Source organism: Carettochelys insculpta, chromosome 11 (assembly GCF_033958435.1).
Source record: "Carettochelys insculpta isolate YL-2023 chromosome 11, ASM3395843v1, whole genome shotgun sequence".
In the NCBI taxonomy this organism is placed as follows: Eukaryota; Metazoa; Chordata; order Testudines; family Carettochelyidae; genus Carettochelys; species Carettochelys insculpta.
Window position 1 is genome coordinate 16,882,960 of NC_134147.1, and position 20,320 is coordinate 16,903,279.

A 20,320-nucleotide genomic window follows, 5' to 3' on the forward strand; every position below is an offset into this window, starting at 1 on the left:
CAGTTCCTGGGCTCAGGGACCCAGAGTTGCATGTGAGGTGCCAGTGGAGTGGGGAGAGAGGGGAGCTTTGCTCTCCTCTGTTCTGGTACAGGACATCCTGGGGACTCCGTGCAGGAGCTCCTCAGATAGTCTGTGCTTTTAGCTGCTGTTAGCCTGTGGGTATGGGTGAGGAGTGCAGGGCTCCAGCTGGGAGATGCAGGGGCTGCCTCTGCCAGGAGGCCCAGCAGCCTGAGAGGAGGATGTGCTCAGTTCCAGGTGATGCTGTGTTGATGCAACCATGGGCCTAGCTTTCAATCACTCTGAGTAAGAGCAGGACTGGAACCAAAATGGCACCGGTGGCCCCTGCCCCCCACTCCGCTGCAGTGTAAACAGTGGGCGCCAAGCATCCTAAGGAAGGGGGATGATTGATGGGCCCTGTCAGCAGGCACTAGGCAGGGTAGGTTAGACACAGAACAGGGCAGGGACTGATGGAGGCCAGAGGGGAAGAGAATCCAGCCCAAGGCATGGATGACTCAGAGGCCACCTCTTCCTCCCACTAGGGCTCCCTTCAGTGCCACAGCGCCCCTCAGAGCCCTTTGCAGGGATCTGTTCATTGACAAGTGTCCAGTGAAGAAGATACAGCGACACAAAACCCAGGTGGCCTGGTTGTCACCGCTAGTCCATGCTCCCCCGCCACAGCCAGGGATAGATCCCAGGGGTCCTAGCTCCAGGCACGCCTGCTTTAAACCACTAGGCTACGTCTACACTAGCCAAAAACTTCAAAATGGCCATGCAAATGGCCATTTCGAAGTTTACTAATAAAGTGCTGACATACATATTCAGTGCCTCATTAGCATGCGGGCGGCTGCGGCACTTCAAAATTGACACGGCTTGTCCAGACGGGGCTCGTTTTCTAAAGGACCCCGGCTACTTCGACGTCCCCTTATTCCTATGAGCAGATAAGGGGACTTCAAAATAGCTGGTGTCGTTTCGAAAAGGAGCCCCGTCTGGACGAGCGGTGAGTGGCATCAATTTCAAAGTGCCACGGCCACCCGCATGCTAATGATGCGCTGAATATGTATTTCAGCGCTTCATTAGTAAACTTCGAAATGGCCATTTGCATGGCCATTTCGAAGTTTTTGGCTAGTGTAGACATGGCCCTAGACTCCACTCCCCTTCCAGAGCTCCCCGAGGCCCAGGAGTTCTGAGTCCCAGCCCACTGCTTTGATTCCCTAGATCAGCATTTCTCAACCTTTTTTTTATAAAGTATCCGTTTAAAATAAGTAAAAGTGCCCCCAGACTACTCTCGTTACCCCTAAGGATGCGCATAGCAGCAGTTGATAAACATGGTCCTAAGGTAATCTGAGATCTCGAAACAAGGGACATTCAACCTTTCCAGATGACTGTACCCTTTTCAGGAGTCAGGTCTGTTTTGCACACCACCAGGTTACACTTCACTTCACAACTACTTAACTTACCAAAACATGGAAAAATATCTTAACAGAGGACTACTGAAACCTTGCTGACTTTCTACCATCTTATTATCAAATATGTCAGTTGGAATAGAAATATTGTACTTACGTTTCAGCTTAAGGCAGATGAAACAAGTCACTGTCTGACTGAACTTTTAGATTGTACTGACTTCACTAGTGTTTTTTTGTAGCCTGTTGTAAAACTAGGCAAATATCTACATGAGTTGATGTACCCCGGGGAAGACTTCGGTACCTCCCAGGATACACCTACCCCTGCTTGAGAAAAACTGCCCTAGATTCCCTCCCACCCTTGCAGAGAAATAGAACTGTGTCTCTGCAGCAGGAGCAGAGGCAGGCTCCTGGAACAATTTTTATAGTTGGGGGGCTGAAGATAGTTATCATGGGAATGATCTGTTTGGTGCCTGTTATTTCCACTTCAAGCCAGGAGAGTAACAGCATTCCCAGCAGCCCTTGTTCCTGCACCCCTGGGCAAACCAGGGGGTTTTGGGGTTCAGCTTTGGGCAGGCAGTCCCCGTGGTCCCAGGGGTCATTGTTTGGGTAGAAGAGTCTGCTTGTTACCAGATGCCAGTCGCTCAGAACAAAGAGCCCAGCACAATGGGTCTCCCTCCCTAATGCTGGTGAGTGCTGACAGTCCCAGTCAGGCGTGACATGGAAGGGATGCAAGCACTAGCCTAGGCTGCATTGTTCTAATGCAATTACAGCCACTGACACAGAGACGCAGGCAGGCTGAGCTCCCAGCCTGTCTCTGGGACCCTGCTGCAGGTCGGGAGAACTGGGGAGCGTGTGGAATGGCTGGGGAAATATGGGGCCTGTAACTGGCTTCACAGCAGTGCAGCCATGGAGCCTGGATGGTCACCGCCTAGAAATCCAAATCATACCCCCCTGCTTTTCCTGGAGGACTGTGGCCAATGGGTGAGCTAGCTGAAAGGCAGCATGGTCCAGTGGGTAAGGCACCGCATGGGGAGCAGTTCGCTTGGGGTCTCTTCCTGCTGCTATTGACCTCTTGTGCAATCTCAGACACGTCCCAGGCTTTTTGAGCTCTTTGGGCAGGGACTGTATCTGTGCAGTGCCTGGTGTGACAGGGCCTTGGTCTCTGAACCAGCCTTGGCTGGGAGCCGGGACTCATGGGCTTTATTCTCGGCTGCAAGAGCATAGTTGCATCGGGTGCTGAGAACAGGGCGCTGGGAGCGAAGGCTGCCGGGTTCTAGCCCCAGCTCCAAGAAGGGAGTTGGGACTTGTGATTACAGCAGATGAGGGGCTGGGAGCGAGACTTCTGGGTTCTATCCCTGGGCCTGGGACAGGAGTGGACTTGAGCGGCTCCTTTAAGGACCTGGAGTTCCGCCCCTCCTGGGTTATCTCGGAATCAGCAGCTTGAGAGTTTGGGTACTTTTCGGGGCAGCCTCTTGCTCCTGTCCGCCAGGCTCAGTTCAGTGCTAAAACCCTCCTGCCCTGGCTGATGGGTGTAGGAAGTGAGTCAGGAGAAAGTGGTGCAGGAGCTGGGCAATCGCAGGTGCTCTGGAGGAGCCGAGCAGATGGGAGAGCTCAAGCCATCGGGCTGGGAACAAGGAGCAGCCAATGGACACACAGTGAGCCCTGGGAGGGAATGGCTCTGTGGGCATGGCTGAGTCCTGGGGAAGAACCACCTGCTGCTGTGCCCCAAGGATGGATGTTGCCTCCTGATTTTGTAGGTGCACTATGCGAAGAGCTGAGGAGGGCACCAGCTGTCCACAGCGACACCCTTTCCCTGTATGACAACCCTAACACTGGCTTGGTGCCGAGGGGAGGGGCTGGGACATAGCTTAGGATGGGGATTGCAGCGTGAGCCCGCCCTGCAGTACCCATCACAATGGTAACTCTCGTCCTGTATGGCTGGGCTCTGGCCATTGTGACCTGACATGTGACATCACAGAGCCACGCATGCAACTTTGGCCGTGCCCTCTGTCTCTATGGGAGACTGGAGGGGGCAGCAGGAGGACCCCTGCCAGGGGAAGGCTGGCCAAGGAGCAGCTGCTTGCCTTTGGTGGGTTCCAGGTTGGCTGTGGGCAAGCAGCTCCTGCCCTGGGGACGGACATGGCCGCAGTCTCCATTCCCGGCAGCACTGATAGCTCTAGCTGTGGGGAGTGGACTGGGCGAGACCCATTGAGGGGTGAGATGCCCGGGGTCCCAGCGGGGTGGATCGCACTGGGAGAATCAGGTCACCGTACTGGAGGGAGTGGGAGGCACACCCACCCACCCACCCACACTCACACACACTCCCACCTCCAGCCTGTGGCCCTGGGGGTTGATGCTTGGGGGGATCCCTCCTGGGAGGCTCACATCACTGCCTCTTTGCTTTCAGGTTCTTGGGGGTAGTCTGGCCATGCTGTAGGCCAGCAGAGGAGTTGGCAGACGGATCCCTGGCCTCACAGGTGGGTCTGTAGCCCCCTCAGGGTGGGAACTGGGATGCAGGGCTGTTCCCCCCGAGTGGGCACTGGCTCCAGCCCAGCCCCAGGGATACGGGGAGTAGTTGATTGCGAGATGGGGAGCTGGCTGGAGAGGGGTCGCAGGATGCTCATGCCTCTCTTGGCTTGCCGCAGGTGGATTCAGAGACCCTGTGGCAGGCGCCATGAGCAGCACCCTGTCCCCCACCGACTATGACAGCCTGGAGATCCAGCAGCAATACAACGACATCAACAACCGCTGGGAGCTGGCGGACGAGGACTGGGACAATGAGAACAGCTCAGCCCGCCTCTTCGAGCGCTCCCGCATCAAAGCGCTGGCAGGTGAGGGCCACTGTTTGGGGCGGTTGGGTGCATCCCCCGTGGCCTGGGCCTGGACTGGCTCTGGAAGGGAAATGTGATGTGGGGGGCAGCTCTGGTAGGGAATGAGGGTGCTGGTCTGAATTCCTATGGCTGCAGCGTGTTGGATCTCAACAGGGCTCTCTCATGCCCTGGGGGACTCTGGGCATCCTTGGGGCAGCTGCAAGTCCGGCGTTCACAGGGCAGGCTCCTGTCCTGAGCGTGGAGCATCCCCAGGGGAGCTGCCGGAGATGCTAGCTGGTCTACGTGTCCACAGCGTCCTTGTCACCAAAGGCAGGGCCAGCCCCCCTTGGACTGCCCTGGGTGACCCTGCTGGGAGCAGGCAGTGGGGTTCTCAGACAGCTCCCCTAGTCCCTCGCTCCATTCAGCCGGTCTCCAATGCGCCCATGGAATCCATCCCCACCAAGATCACAGACACATGCAGAAGCCCCCGCGGTGGCCCTGCGGTTAGCCACTAGAGAGCAGCACAGGCCTGTGGAGCCGGTGGGCACCATGCCCAGCCCAGCTTCCTGTCCTCATCTGCCCTGTAGTGGAGGGGGAAACCCAGGTGGGGAGCTGAAGCGGCAGCACAGGACAGGGGCATTGCCAGGGGGCAGATGGATCAGCCTGAGATTCTGAACCCCAGAGCTCAAAGGCCTCTGTCTGCCCATCCATTCCCATGCACACCCCACTGTCTGCCCTGCCCCCCCCAAGCAGCACAAACAAACCAGTCTAACCACGTTCCAGCCGATAGTTCCCATAGTAATGCTAGGCTGCCAGCCACCTGACCCCAGGGAGGGGCTGGATTACATTCCCCTCCCACTTCCCCTCACTGGGATCCTCCCACCCCAGCCCTATTGTCCCTCCCCAGCCCAGGCCCACCCTGCGGTCCCTCACTGACCCATGGAACCTCCCCTCCCACCCTTTCCTCTGCAGCCCCAGCTCATCTGGACCTGCCATTAGGATGCAGGGGCAAAGAGCAAGAAAACTTGGGCTGATAAACCCTCTCCTGCCCCATCCCCGTGGGCTACTATAGCTCCAGGGCCTGGTTCCCTTCCCTCTCTGCTCTGGGGGCCTCTGGGATTGAGGGGAGCCAACCCTGCCTCTGCCCAGCTGGCTCTCTGTCGCACTGGTTCCTATAGGGGGTGTGGGCGACAGTGGCTAGGTCTGATCTTGGTGTGTACTCAAGGCAAGACAGTAAACACTTCCCCACACACCCTTCACAGGCCAAACTTGTCATTGCTTTAGTTGCAAACAGGGAGTAGGGCCGGGGGTGTAGGGGGGGTGGCAGCCACGGGAGCTCAGGGATGGGCAAAGTCCAGCTGGCCAGGAGTCAGGGGAGATAATACAGCTAAAGCAGAGGCCAGTCGTGTGGGGTGGATGATCCAGGGGCTGGGAGCCAGGACTGAGGCAGAGAGGTCCTGCGGGGGGAGGGCAGGAGGCAGGTCAGTGGGAGGAAAATCAGGCTGGAAAGCTGAGAGACACAGTGGAGTTCTGTGGCTAAAGCCCTGGGCTTGGGTCTGGACTCCAGAGTCCATCTCAGCTCTGAGTTGGGGCTGGTTCCAGCCTGGGCTCTGCCACTGACCTTGGCAAATCCCTGGCCTTCTTGGTGCCTTTGTTTACTCTCTCCTCCTTTGTCTGTTTACACTGAGCTCCTGGGACAGGGCCTGTCTCTCCGAGTGGCTTGGGCAGCGCCCAGAGTGATGGGCTCAGTCTCAGATGGGGTCTCCTGGCATTACCATCTCACTCGCTACAGCCAAATATGCCAATTCTGGCTCCATCCCATACTGGGTCCTGACCCCAAACCCTGACTCCTTCCCCGCAGAAGGCACTATCTGCTGAGAGAGCAGGGAAATGGCAACGGCCAGTGCCCTGCTTCTGTAACCAGCCCTCCCTGGGCAGGAGCTGTAGGGCCGAGCGTGGTGTGTGTCCTGCAGCTGGATAAAGAGACCCTGACTGAGCCTCGGGCTCCTGGCATGATGCGCAGGCCCCAGCTGAGAATGGGGTCCCCGTCAAGCTGGGCTCCACACGGGCGCAGTACCTGCCTCAAGGAGCTCACTGTCTAAACACATTCTACAGGAGGGGGAAACTGAAGCCCAGAGAAATTCAGTGGCACAGCTAGGACCTGACCAGCAGGCCTGTCGAGCAGGAGCTTAATGGCTGTGCGTGGCAGTGCCAGGATTTACCCGCTCACTTGTGAGATCCTGCCTGGGGTAGAAATGTGGCTTGGTGGAACTCCGGGGGTCTCTGGGAGGTCTGAGAGGGAGACCCAGCTAACAACAGGTCACGAAATACCAGCATGGAGGCGTCCCATCGGCCCTGGCGGGGTGAGAGGTGGTGAAGGAGGCTTGCAGTGGGGCACAGCAATCCAGACCCTGGTTCTCCTGCAGTGGGGGAGATACAGGCCGCCAAAGCAGATGGAGGTTGCCTGCATGGCCCTGCCCCCTCTCCCGTGCCCCACGAGGAGGAGTGGGAGCTCCAGAGCTAGGCCTGCTTGAATCAGGCGGAACAAAGCCCAGGGCTCTGTACAATAGGGTGTAAATCCTGTGTTGTCAGGGTGATGTGCTGCATGAGCTAATGGTCTTTATCCACAGCTGGGGCTCTACTGGGCGCTCAGCTGCAGGGGATCCAGCTCCCAGCCTGTCTTCTTCCACCAGCACAAATACTTTGTCCTGGCCCAGAGTTCACATCTCTCCCTCCCTCCAACAGCTCCTGCTGCCCCATGGGAGACATCCCAGCAGCACACATCCCAACGCATCCTCTAGGGGTCGGCGCAGGGGAGCCAGGAGTCAGAGTCCAGCTCCAGAGGGGAGGGGACCCTTAGTGGTTATTTGCATTGTACACACACCTGCCCTGAGATCAGTGCTCCATTGTGTCAGACTTTGCTCAGATAAACAGTCCCCACCCCCGCCACCGCTCTTACCCACCAGACCCCCTTCCCTGCCAGCACCAGGAGCAGAACCCAGGAGTCCTGGCTCCGAGACCCCACAGCTTTAACCCCCGCACTGCCACATGCCTCCTAGAGTGGGACATGAACCCAGAAGTCCTGGCTCCAGCGTAATGCCCTGTGCACTAACTCACTGCCACCTCTCCGCTCGGCAGTGCCTTGGCCTGATCCCAGCTCTGGGATTTGTCCGCTCAGGCCTTTAACGCTGGAGCCATTGCTCCCTGGGCAGGCTGCCTGCACGCTCGTGCGCGCGCGCACACAGACACACACACACCTTTCACAACAGAGAGCAGCCCAACCTGTTTTTATGTAAATCGCCCAAGGCCTCCCTCCCATCCTGGCTGGGAGGAGGGCAGAGCCTCTGCACACTCAGCGCTGAGCTGATTCCCCCGCAGCACCTGGGCCCAGCTGTGGCTGCCAGCCTCCACTCCCCTAGGGAGAGAGCCGTGCCTCCCCCTGACTCCTCTTCGGGATGTTCCAGAATGAGCCGGGGCAGATGGAGGTGCCCTATGCCCCTCCATCCCCTGTGCTCTCCCCGGCTGCCTTCATCAATGCTGCGCAATACTCCAATGTGCTGGAGGGGAGGTTCAAGCAGCTGCAAGGTAAGGCTGGCGGGGGCAGCGACTCCTGCAATCTGCAGCTAAGGGGGACGGGGAGCTGCCAGGGGCCTGGGCAGCTCCCCTGGGGCAGGGCTGATCTGGCGAGACTGCAACAGGTCAAAGTTGAGTGGGGTCAGGTGCCCTGAAACCTCCCTGCTTTATCCCACTCGAGTGGCCACATGAAGGGCCCTGAGCCCTAATCTCCAAGGTGCTGCTGGGAATTAGCTTCCCACTCGGCAGGGATTTGCAGAGGGAAGCAGCTGCATGTTTGAGATTCTTTAGTGCCTGCCCCGTTCTCTGCAGTGATAGCCCCTTGCCCCCCAAAGGGGTCTCCAGGGCCCCCTCACTAATGGCAGTTCTGAGCCGCACTAGCCACTCCTGGCTTTTTCCCGTTAGAGCTGTATTGTGGCTTGCTGGCAGACCGTGAGGGCACCACCCTGGGGATTGTGGGAGGAGGCAGTGCTCCCCAGATCTGACTCTGAGCTCCAACATTTCTTTCCTGGACACCCCTAAACTCTGTGCTGGCATAACTCCTCTCAAACTGTCAGCCCAAGATTCTCACCCCCCGCAGCCAGCCAGACAACTTCGCCCCACGCTCACCTGACCCCCAGCTGTCACCCCAAAACGCCATCCATCCTTGTCATTGCCCCAAAACTCCACTGAACCCACATTTGCCTCAAACTCTGCCCCCTCAGCTATCACTGCAGAAGCCTCCACCCAAAACTGCACCCAGCCCCCGGAACCATCACCCCAAACTGCAAACAACCCACCCCCCATCTCATCCCCAATGTAACTTACTTCATTGCATTTCTTTCTCAATTTCCTCTCCCCCACCCCAAACTGGGCCTCATATTGCACCTGGTCCCCCCACTCCTTCCCCTAAATTCCATCTGTCCTGAGCCTCCTGCTTCAGCTCTTTGTGGGTGTCACATGCTGGGGGGTCTTGGCTGGGGAGAGATTGGGGGAGCTGTGTATGTGGGAGCTGGGGAAGTACTCATCTCTTTGCACGAGGGGCGGGGTGCCGGGCCTGAGCTAGGATGCCTGCGTCAGTGGTGCTGAAGCATAGCAGGGCATAGGGTGTACAGCTGCAGTCTGGACCTAGCATATGATTTATTCCAGAGGTCTCTTGTTGTGCTGGGCCTTGGGGTGTGCTGGAGCCAGGACTCCTGGATTCTCTCTTGGCTTGCAGGAGCAGGGGGTGTAGGTTGGGTGGGTTAGAGCAGGAAGAGCTGGGAGCCAGGACTAGGTATCTGACTGGCTGTGCTACTGTGTGACCCTGGTGCCTTAGTTTCCTTTTCTGTAAGAGAGTCTATTGGCTGCTCTCTGTGGGCCTGGGCATCCCCGGTCTGCTTTGGCGGGGAGGGGCGGGGGTCCTGTGAGCCATGAGCCCTGTGTTCAGGGAGTGATGACAGGTTGTGGTGGCAAGTCCGTGTCGGGGTAGCAGTGGGAGAGCAGAAGAGATGTGCGGGTGTAGGGCAAGAAGCAGTAGGAGACTCGGCTTCCTGTCTTCGCCAACCATAAGTCTAGTGCCAGCTGGGTCATCTTGCCCCCATCTGTGTCCGTAGTAGGGACAGCACCAGCTGTTCCAGGGGCAATGAGGGGCCAGCAGTGGAGAATGGAGGGGGCTGGGCGAGAGCGTCGGCCGGAGCGGGGGTGCCCTGGCACTCCGGGCAGGTGGGCTGGGTGGGGGAGCCAGGTGAAACATCTGTGGGTGGGCACCTCGGCCAGTAGTGGCAGGGGGGCTGTCAAGCAGGGTCAGCTGGGGACCTTGCTGCTCAGAGGGAGGGAGCTGGGAGGTAGGCAGGAGGCTGCGATGACACAGGTCATGGGGCCTGCAATCCTCATGGCCCTGCACCTTCCTCACGAGGATTCAGGCCCCGGTAGAACTCCAGCACCTCATTCTCCTCCGCAGCGGCCCCGCCAGCCCAGCCGGGCTGCTGGGGAGGGAACACTGCTGGGGACTCCTGGGAGCAGGTGAACCTCTTCTGCTGGGCCTCTCTGCACATGGTCCCCGCTGGGAGAGCCCGCAGGCTGGAGCTGCAGGCAGCTGTGTGGGGATTTGGGCTTCGGAGCAGAGGAACGGGATTGGGCTCGGGGTCAGAGCTAGGACTAAATCCCAGGAGTCCTAAGACCCAGTCCTCCTCCTCTACCCGTTCTTGGCTTCTCCCCTCCTGGCCAGGCTGTGGGTGGGTGACTGTCTGGCTCTCTCCCACAGTGCTTTCCTAGAGCTTCCCTTCCCCAGCCTCCGGCCCGAGCCTCCTACGACTGGGTAAGAGCAGCCCAGAGCTCACATGCAGATAGGCTGAGCGATGTGACCTGCAGGTGGGTGGGATGGGGCTGTCCTTCTGGCTCCAGGAGGAGAGAGGCCCTTGGTTGTAGCAGGGTGGAGAGCCAGAGCTCTCTGGGTGCGTTGCTGGATCTGGGAGGGGAGGTGGATCTCGTGGTTGTGGACGGGGGGGATTCTATTGTCAGCTCTGCGCCGATGCACCTGAGTGCCGTGGGGGCAAGTCCCTCCCTGACCCGGGCCTTGGCTTCCCCTTTGTGCTGGTAGCACTGCCATGGGCCTGCCTTGGGGTAGCATTTCTAAGGTGCTTTGTGGCCTGAGATCGGGTCTCAGACTGTTCTGAAGGGAAAACACCTCCATCCGTCACCCTCCAGGCCACTCAGCAGCCGTGAGGCACCTGTCCAGCAGCCCATCCCCTCTGCCAATTACTGACCCCACCCCACATTACCCCCCAGTCAGCCCTGGCCCTCCTCAAGGCTGAGCCATCAGCAGGTGGGGCCCCCGACTCCTCTTCTTCCTAAGGGGTCCCGCCAGACTCTGCCTGCACGAGAAGCTGTTTGCAGGGCAGAAGTTTCCTTATCGCCAGGACAGACCAGCCCGGCCCCCAGCCCAGAAGTCAGCAGAACAGGGCAGGGCACAGCACGGAGCAGAGCAGGAGTTCCCAGCACTTGGCCCACAACCCCGCAGGGCAGGGCAGGGCTTCTCCTGAGTCTCTTGGGCAGCACCAGGAACAGACCCTAGCAGTCCAGTGTCCTTCCCTGCCTGATCCAGGCCACCGGGCTCCACTCCTCTTCCAGAGCAGAGGCTAGAACCCAGAAGTCCGGCTGCCGGCCACAGGCAAAGGACATAGGGGCACAGGAGATGCTGCCGGACTCCCAGGCTTTGGTTCCGGATGGCCCTGCATTGGGATGCCAGGTGCCAGGCTGTGCTGGGGGGGGTCTGCTACCACCCAAGGGCCTGGCCACCGACCCATCTCCCAGGGGCCTGAGCCCAGAGTCCTGGCTGCTTGTTCCTCTGCTGCTGCCAGAAGTCCTGGCCCCGCACCCCACACCCAAGGGCTCTGCTGCTGACCCCAGGGTCCCAGCCACCAGCTCCTTGGTCTCAGGGTCCCAGCTACTGGCCTCTCACCCAGGGTCCCAGCCCTAGGGTCCCAGCTGTTGGACCCTCAGCTGCAGCCGGGGGTCCCGACCACTGGCTCCACACCTGGGGGATCTGTGGCCAGCCCCAGAATGCCAGCTGCCAGAGCCCCGGGATGGGATGGGGCACAGGCAGGGATGGGAAGAGGATGCAGCTCAATATTCCAGAGCCATTGCTCCCACCTTCCCCCTGGTCTAATTGCTAGACCCCACTCCCCTTCCAGGGCCAGGGTGAGAACCGAGGAGACAGTACAATGGGATTCCCTTCCCCCAGCGTCTCCCACTCACCCTCAATTCACCCCCAAGCTCCAGTCAGCCCCCAGAACTGCCCCCCTACACATCCACATGGGGCTAGAGCTGAATGAGGTGCCATCCCTGGGAAAGAGCCCTTTAACATGCTCCTGTTCAAGGCAACACAGAGAACCAGGGCTGGGGAGATGCTGCCTCTGGACGTCAACTTCTCATCTCCAAGTGGGAGTAGGAATGCCTCCAGCAGCACCCCTGGGTCCCCAGGCAGCTGCTGGTGCACTAGCCCATGCTGTTCCCTGGGGCCTGTTGGGGAACAGGTGGCAGAAGGCAGCTGACACTTATCAGCTGTGTCTACACGTGCACGCTACTTCGAAGTAGCGGCACTAACTTCGAAATAGCGCCCGTCGTGGCTACACGCGTCGAGCGCTATTTCGAAGTTAACTTCGACGTTAGGCAGCGAGACGTCGAAGTCGCTAACCTCATGAGGGGATCGGAATAGCGCCCTACTTCGACGTTCATCGTCGAAGTAGGGACCGTGTAGACGATCCGCGTCCCGCAACGTCGAAATTGCCGGGTCCTCCATGGCGGCCATCAGCTGGGGGGTTGAGAGATGCTCTCTCTCCAGCCCCTGCGGGGCTCTATGGTCACCGTGGGCAGCAGCCCTTAGCCCAGGGCTTCTGGCTGCTGCTGCTGCGGCAGCTGGGGATCCATGCTGCAGGCACAGGGTCTGCAACCAGTTGTCGGCTCTGTGTATCTTGTGTTGTTTAGTGCAACTGTGTCTGGAAGGGGCCCTTTAAGGGAGCGGCTTGCTGTTGAGTCCGCCCTGTGACCCTGTCTGCATCTGTGCCTGGCACCCTTATTTCGATGTGTGCTACTTTGGCGTGTAGACGTACCCTTGCAGCGTCTATTTCGATCTGGTGCCGCGCAACGTCGAAGTTGAACATCGACGTTGCCAGCCCTGGAGGACGTGTAGACGTTATTCATCGAAATAGCCTATTTCGATGTTGCTACATCGAAATAAGCTGTTTCGATGTTGGCTTCACGTGTAGACGTAGCCATCCTGGGCTGGGCTTGCCCTAGGAGGCCTCTTACGCTCCCAACCTCCACTTGTCCTTTTCTGGAGTTTTTCACTGGGAAAACACTGAAAATTAAATGCAAAAAACTCAGCGACTGAGGCACTAGGAGAAAGTTCCCACTGGATTTTCCTGAGCAGCGGGTGCAGGTCGGGTGGGTTAGAGCAGGAAGTAGCCAGGACTAGATACGTAGCTGGCTGTGCTACTGTTCTGTTGTGTGACCTTGGTGTCTCAGTTTCCTTTTGTGTAAGAGGGTCTGTTGGCTGCTATCCTTGGGGCCTGCGCATCCAGGATCTGCTGGGTGGTCTGTTGGGCCATGAGCCCGTGTTCAGAGGAAAGCAGAGATGCCCCCACACGCAGTGGGCAGCTGGGCGCCTTTGTAGACTACCAGCCACCACTGCTGTCCTGGGAATGGGAGTGCTCTGCTCTTGGTTTTGAGCATGTAGCTTCAAGCAGGAGACACCGGCACCTGCTTCCAGCTCAGTCTGGAGTGGGTGGATTCTGGGACCTGCCAGAACCTGGGGGGATGACTTGGCATCCTCTAGGGAGACTCTGCCTGCACCGCCAAGCAAATGGCACAGGGTCAGCCGCTAAGGGGGTTCTCAGAGGCAAGAGAGAGAGAGACGGGTTTGTGCAGCAGGGTTCGGGGTGAGGGTCAGGACTGACGTTGGGGTTCAGGTGGCTGTCAGAGCTGTGGGCTGGGAGTGAGGGTCTCAGGACAAAGAGGGAGGTGGTAACTGGGGGGAAGGGGGCGTGAGAGGTCAGGGTAGGCCTGGGGCTGGGGTGAGTCCTGACAGTAGGTCTGGTCTGCTGACAAGTCAGGGCTGGGCTGGCACCCAAACAAAGGAGACGGATGAGACGCCTGCAGGGGGGGTCTGAGGGTTGCTCACATTAGGGTAACAATGCACTGGGGTGCGCAAGTCCCCCCCCCCCCCCGTTTATCCCCAGAAGGGACCTTCCCCTCACCCAGCATATGACAGTCCCCTCCCACCCACACCTCTGTGGCGGTTGCAGCAGGCAGTGCAGGAGGGGGCTGGGCTTCGCTGGGCTGCCCAAGGTTGACTCTGTGTTTGCTCAGAGCAGCAGCCCTGACAAGGAGTCATCAGACCTAATGGTGGGGGTGGGGGGGAATGTGCAGTTCAGGGGCAGACAGTCACACACACCCTCCAGAGAGACTGGGATTGCACCAAGCCCTTGGGTAAATACAGCCAGCGTCTAACAAGGCCGGCTGGCTCGGGGAGGAGCGTGGTGTCTAGCAATGAGAGGAAGGGGCCAGGACTCCTGGGTGCTATCCCCAGGGCAGTCACACACACTCCCAGTTTGACCTGCCCAGCTCTGTGCCTCAGGTTCTCTGTCTGTGGCTGCTCCCGTCTGTGGCGGTGAATAGCTCCGTTAGCATTCGGAGGTGCTCCTCTCGGCTGCCATTCACGAGGCAGCCGAGGGGTTGGCCTGTAGCTCGGCCTGTTGTGGGGCAGGCGAGTCCCTCCTTGGCCTGGTGCCCAGGTGCTCTGTGGGGCTAGAGGCTTGTAGGCTCCATTTCCTCCTCCCCGTCCATCGCTGCAGGTATTGACACCCGCTGCCCAGCGAGCCAGGCTGTGCAGAGCCACGCACAGGTGTGGCCTGGCCTCTCTCACTGGCACAGTCATTAAGGAGCCCAGCTGGGGGTGGGAGTCCCTTAGATCATCCTGCCCTCATGCTGCCTGTACCCCTAGTTTGGATTTCCTGGTCTGCAGCCCTCCCTGGCCTGGATCAACCAACACACTGTGTGTCACATGCAAACTGTACTTGTCAGGGCCCTGGTATAACAGACCAGACCTACTGTCAGGACTCACCCCAGCCCCCAAGCCTACCCTGATCTCTCACTCCCACTTCCCCCTCAGTTATCACCTCCCTCTCTGCCCTGTGACCCTCACGCACAGCCCACAGCTCCCCAGCTCTGACTGTCCCCTGCCCAAGTCTCTGATAGATGTGAGCAGGAGAGAGCCCAGCCTCACGGCACCTGCGTTTCCTGTTGCTGTGGCTCAGCTGAGCCTGGGGTTCTGGGTGCTGCACAGAGCTCCCCCACCCCCAGCAATCAGGCCCCCCATGGGCTGGGTACTGCCTAGCCACAGTGCCTGTCCTGAATTGCTCGCTGTCTCGTAATCAAAGGGCAGAAGGGAAAGAGGCACGAAGCGGAGACCTTGGGGTTGCCTGGAAGCTGGTGCCCCTGAGAGAGAAAGTCCCGTCTCATCCCTCATCCGACTCAAGGGGACAGTAAAGCTAGTTGTGCCTGGTGTGGGATGCCTGCAAGTAGCTCTGGCTCAGCCCGGGTCCCTCGCCATCTCCCAGCTTACGTCAGGGCTGGAGGAACAGATAGTATTGTGCCATCCCTGGGCTCCTGCCAGGAAGACCTGCCCAGCGAGGGCTGGGGATAAACAGGAGCCTTGGGAATAAGCATTTGGTTAGGGAACAGACTTACTCACAGGGCGGGGGGAACTCCCAGGGCCTGTCAGCTCACGGTGCAGCTCCCACATGCCTCTCGTGGCAGCTGGGACCGGGAGGCTGTCAGCTGCACCTGAACTGCAGGCTGGTGCAGAGAAGAGAGTGGAGCTCAGGAGGGGGCACGTCCCCCTCGCCGACAGTGCTGGCACTACGTCCCTGTGCTGCCTTAGAATCAGACCTTCTCCTCCCCTCCTAGTAGTGTCCTTCCCCTCCCCGCCCCAAGGCTGTTATTGTGGAAGCAGAGGGCACGTGCTGTGTTCTTGTTTGTTATTGTAGGGTCTTCTTTGTGCACTGGTTGCTGGCCAAACTTCTTGGTTATTGTCACGTCTCTTTGGAGAATGGGGACTGTACCACATCTAGTCATTGCCCCATGTCTTGGTGCTGGGGTTGCACAGGCTGCACAGGTTTTATTCTAGGGACTCTTTGGAGCAGGCCAGTTGATTACTGTAGGGCCTGTTTGTGAGTTCTGTGGCTGGCAGGCGAGTTTGTTACTGTAGTGCCCCCGGAGCAATGAGGCTGTTCGGTTTGGTTTGTTATTGTAGGGTCCCTTGGGCACTGGAGCTGAGTGGAGCGGACTGTTATTGTAGGGTCTCCCAGGCCATTGGGATTGCAGGTGCTGTAGGGTACAGCTGACTGCTGTCAGCTGGGTGGAGCGGAGTTTTAGGGGGCTGGGCTGAATCCAGAGTTGTGGGGAACAGCTGGGTCGATCCTGGTGAGGGAGCCCCCGGCCCCTGCATTGGCGGGTCTAGCGGAGCACAGAATTAGGGACAGCTGCCGGGGCGTCCGTGCCTGAGGTGCCTCTGGCGGCTGCTTCTCTTGCAGATGAGCGCGAGGCCGTGCAGAAGAAAACCTTCACCAAATGGGTGAACTCTCACCTGGCCCGCGTGACCTGCCGCATCGCAGACCTGTACAACGACCTGCGCGACGGGCGCATGCTCATCCGCCTGCTGGAGGTGCTGTCGGGTGAGCAGCTGGTGAGTGCGGGGCAGGGGCACAGGACACCCTGGGAGCAGTGCCACGGGGCCGCCTCTGCCTGAGGCTTCTTAGTCCACTGAGGTTAGAGCTCGATACAGATCTTAACCACCCCAGGGAGAGTCTGGAGTCACCTCCCCACTTCCTTTCCAGAGCAAGGACCAAACCCAGGAGTTCTGATCCCCAGCCGGCCTGCTCTGACCCTCGCCTTCACCTGCGAGAGAAGCCAGGCCACTCGGGGGGCAGGGGAAGCTCTTACACCGGGGCCCAGTGCTCCCCAAGGGCTGGGAGCTCTCAGCTGCCCGAGTGCCGCAGCACCACTCCATGCGGCTCTGAGGGCTGGGGAGGGAGCACCAGTTTGGGTGGTCTTGGCCCCGCCCCTTCCACCCGAGGCCCTGCCCCTTCTGGAGGGGCAGAGCTCCCCCTCACAGCCTGCGGGGGCCCACGGTGGCTGTTGACCCCACTGCAGCTACTGGAGAGCACCTCAGAAATAGGCAGCTGTGGTGCCTGTCCCCAGTCCTACTGTACCCGTGCCGCTGTGGGGGGTAGGGGCTCCCCAAGCGAGGATCCACCCAGCTGACACTGTTCTGAAGCCAAGAGTCCTGGCTCCCAGCCTCCTCCATGCCCACTCTAACCCACTGGACTCCACTTTTCTCTGGAGCTCAAAGCAAACTGCAGGGGTTTTGCCTCTGAGCCTCCCCTGCTGTAACCACGCAGCCCTGCTCCCCCTCTGGTCATCCAGGCGTGAGCCCAGCAGCACCTGCAGCTCCCTCTGCCTGCCTGATGTGTCCACGCTGTGTCTCGCTCTGTCAGACTGGGCTTCTCCGGGTGCTGTGACTCATGCCCTGCCTGCCTCTAAGCTCAGCTTCTGCTCCCAGCATGCAGTGCAGCGCTTTGCCTGCCTGCCAGGTGCAGAGCTGGGTGGGACGGGCAGGCTGGCAGCATGCCCAGCCCTGCTCAGGTAGTTTTTCTGGTTCTCGGGCAGGTCAGGAGCTGGAGCCACCTGTCTGTGTCTGTCTGAGCTGCCCATGGCTTGCCACGCTGTCTCCAGTGACCCTATCACTCCCTACAGCCCTGCCCTCACTGCACCAAGCGCCACAGTCCAGGAGCCCTGGCCTCCTGGCTCCAGGGTGATAGCATCTAGCCCCAGGGGAGGGGGAGGGCGAGGGCAGCCAGAATCATGGGAAGGGCAGGCATAGAAATTTCATGCTGTAGGGTGGACTCCAGTACGGCCCAGGGTGTAGGGCACTGGGCTGGGAGCCAGGACGCCTGGGTTTTTTTGACAGTGCTGGGAGGGGAGTGGGTGTAGTGGTTAGAACAATGGGCTGGGAGCCAGGATTCCTAGCATTTGTTCCTGGCTCTGGGAAGAGGAGTGTCTGGGGACTCCACCCAAAATCACTGCCCCATTGTGAGACACACCGGATGGTCTTTCCCTGAGGAGCTGAGTAGAGGTCAGAGGAGAAACAGAGGTGCTGAAGGAGGAAGGGACTTCCCCAGCATCAGAGGTGCCCTGGTGCAGTGTGTGGAGTGGTGGTCAGTGCCCCGTGTACACTCACATATCCCAGCTCCCCAGGATGGCAGGGTCCTGCACTAACTCCTGTGGCAACTTGGGCTTCATCCCTGTGTTGGGAACCAAGAGCAGAGTGTTTTCTGGGCTGGGGTGAGCTGCTTATTGGTCTTGGAGCTGTAAGAGCCTTGGGCCAAGGCTCCAGCATGCTCCGGCCTGTGGCGGTGACCCGTTAAACTGGCTTCCCAACCAGCGCTAGCTGGTGTATCCAGCCAGGAACCTGCGTCATCATCTGCTGTGGGCCGTGGGGAGGTTGAACCAACCTTGAGACATGCAGGCCAGGGAAGGGGGCCCTGGCAGAGGGGAGTCAGGCATTGTAGGGAGAGCAGGCCAGTAGGGGACTGAGGAGGGGTCCTGGGAGCAGGAGAAGCAGGCGGCATGGGGAGCTCGAGCTGGGGTGTGGGTGGTTGGGGAGCAGTCCCAGCAGGAGAGAAGGAGGGTGTGGGGAGCACAGACTTGGGAGATACTGAGGAGCATGCCGGCAGCAGAGGAGGTGGGTGGTTTGGGAATCCCCTTCTCTGATGCTTTCACCTTTCAGCCCAAGCCCACCAAAGGGCGAATGCGGATCCACTGCCTGGAGAACGTCGACAAGGCCCTGCAGTTCCTCAAGGAGCAGAAGGTCCATCTGGAGAACATGGGCTCCCACGACATCGTCGATGGCAACCACCGGCTCACGCTGGGCCTCATCTGGACTATCATCCTCCGCTTCCAGGTACCCGGAGCAGCAGGGTCACCACCCTACGCCTGAATCCCTCTATCCTGCTGTGCTCTCCACTCACCCTCTGCCTCACAGAGAGCCAGCCCTGAGGAGAAGTGGTGACCAAGGCACAGTTGGCCCTGCTAGAGCGGTGGAGCAGTCATGTCCCTAATGACTGCAGGTCGCTGCCCTATGGCTGCCTGTGTTAACAGCACTGCCCTTACACCAGTGCTTGAACAGCTGGTTGGTGGGGACTTGGATCCCTGGTTCAAACTGCCAAGGAGGAAGAGCCCCCTGACCCATGTGATATTGGAAAGGGTGGGCAGGGAGCATTGGGCCCTCTCTCCATGGCCGAAGAGACCCAGGGGTGATGGGACTGGCCTGGAGCTGCCTCTGTGTCTGCCCCCCAGATCCAAGACATCAGCGTGGAGACTGAGGATAACAAGGAGAAGAAATCGGCCAAGGATGCCCTGCTGCTGTGGTGCCAGATGAAGACGGCAGGGTAAGGGATAAAGAGCATCTAGTAAGGAGCAGAGTATCAGGCCTTTCGTCTCTGGGGGCTGCTGGTTCTCATTCAGCCCCGTGTTGAGGGAACTGGCTGGCTTGGTGTGGAGGTGAAGGATGGGACACGGGACCTTTCCTCCAGCTCCCCACTGCTCAGAGCTGTGTATGTTACAGGTACCAGAATGTCAACGTTCACAACTTCACCACCAGCTGGAGGGACGGCCTGGCCTTCAATGCCATCGTCCACAAGCACAGGTCAGCGGGGGCCACGGCTGGGTGTGCAGGAGACCATGGTGTGCTGCTGCAGTCCTCCAGCAGTGGCCTGGGCATGGAAAGGGTTGATGGGGTCAGAAAGCCTTGGGGATGGAGCCCCCAGGCTGGCTATCCCAGTGTGCCTTTGGGGTCCCATGCAGGCCAGACCTCATCGATATCGACACGCTGAAGAAATGCAATGCCCACTACAACCTGCAGAACGCATTTAACGTGGCGGAGAAGGAGCTGGGGCTGACCAAGCTTTTGGACCCTGAAGGTGGGTGTCAAGCAGTGTGGGCCAGCGGGGGGGAGTGGGAATAGCCGGGTCTCAGTCCCACAGATCCGTTCGTGGGATGGGGAGAAATTCCCTTCTTGTCTGCATTCAGCCAGGCTGGGAGTGGGGGCAGGGGACCTGAACCGCAGCCCACATTATGTAGAGGGAGGAGTTTGTGGCTGGGTGGCAGATCCTACTGTCACCCTGGGGTGCCAGAGGAGATGCTGCTGTTGAAAGACAGCCACAGCAGCCACCCACTGACTAGTAAGTCCAGGCCCCTCTCCCATCCTGCACCGATGCTGCTGAAAGCAGAGGGGTTTTCCTTAGCACACTGAATTTTGAGAAAATCCAGGGCTGCCCGCGTCTGTCCTGCACTCATGCACACAAGTGCGGAGGTCTGTGGCTGGAGGTGGGGCTCCACGCCCACTTACTGAACCAAAATTACCCACACTGCCTATTGACCCCCACACCACAACATCTGTGTGTTAGCAGCCAGGAGGTGCCAGGTGCGAACATGCCTCCATCCCAGTGGGGAGCGCATGGGAGATGAGCGCTCTGACTGACACGTGGCTCTCGCCCCACAGATGTCAACGTGGACCAGCCCGATGAGAAGTCCATCATCACCTACGTGGCCACCTACTACCACTACTTCTCCAAAATGAAGGCCCTGGCTGTGGAGGGGAAGCGCATTGGCAAGGTACCCAGAGCAGAAGTGGTGTGCAGGGCAGTCGTTCCCAAACGTTTCGGCATCAGCCCCCCTTTTGATTTTTGAGAAACCCCCCCAGCCCCCTGGCTCCTTTTTACCATGGATCAGCCATGCCAGCCACCTGGGAGCCACCTGCCGGAGCCCCTCCCCTCCCCAAAAGCCAGGCACCACCAGCCCCTCATCTAACCCCACCCTCCTCCTCCCCCGCAACCCCTACTCACTCACCTTTGCAGGAGGCAGCCAGCTCCACGTGGGCCTTCACCGGCTGCGTGTTTTTCATAGCGGCTGCGCCGGGCCGCCCACGTGAAATGGCAGGGGCTGAGAGCCGGA

At 59.4% G+C, this 20,320-nt stretch overlaps 1 protein-coding gene across 2 annotated transcripts in view; it reads left to right on the forward strand.

The window, feature by feature from the left end:
- SPTBN2 (spectrin beta, non-erythrocytic 2) overlaps positions 1–20,320 on the forward strand; it is a 61,992-nt gene that overhangs the window by 14,338 nt on the left and 27,334 nt on the right. Inside the window, exons 2-10 of one of the 2 annotated variants that reach the window (XM_075004818.1) lie at positions 3,811–3,880; positions 4,049–4,230; positions 7,693–7,798; positions 15,841–15,992; positions 18,096–18,269; positions 18,665–18,756; positions 18,933–19,013; positions 19,172–19,287; positions 19,869–19,981. In XM_075004818.1, coding sequence (XP_074860919.1) covers positions 4,078–4,230; positions 7,693–7,798; positions 15,841–15,992; positions 18,096–18,269; positions 18,665–18,756; positions 18,933–19,013; positions 19,172–19,287; positions 19,869–19,981 — 987 coding nt within the window. In that variant the 5' untranslated portion in view covers positions 3,811–3,880; positions 4,049–4,077. Of the gene's footprint in view, positions 1–3,810; positions 3,881–4,048; positions 4,231–7,606; positions 7,799–15,840; positions 15,993–18,095; positions 18,270–18,664; positions 18,757–18,932; positions 19,014–19,171; positions 19,288–19,868; positions 19,982–20,320 lie in introns of those variants that run through there. The other variant, XM_075004817.1, reaches the window with a different exon arrangement.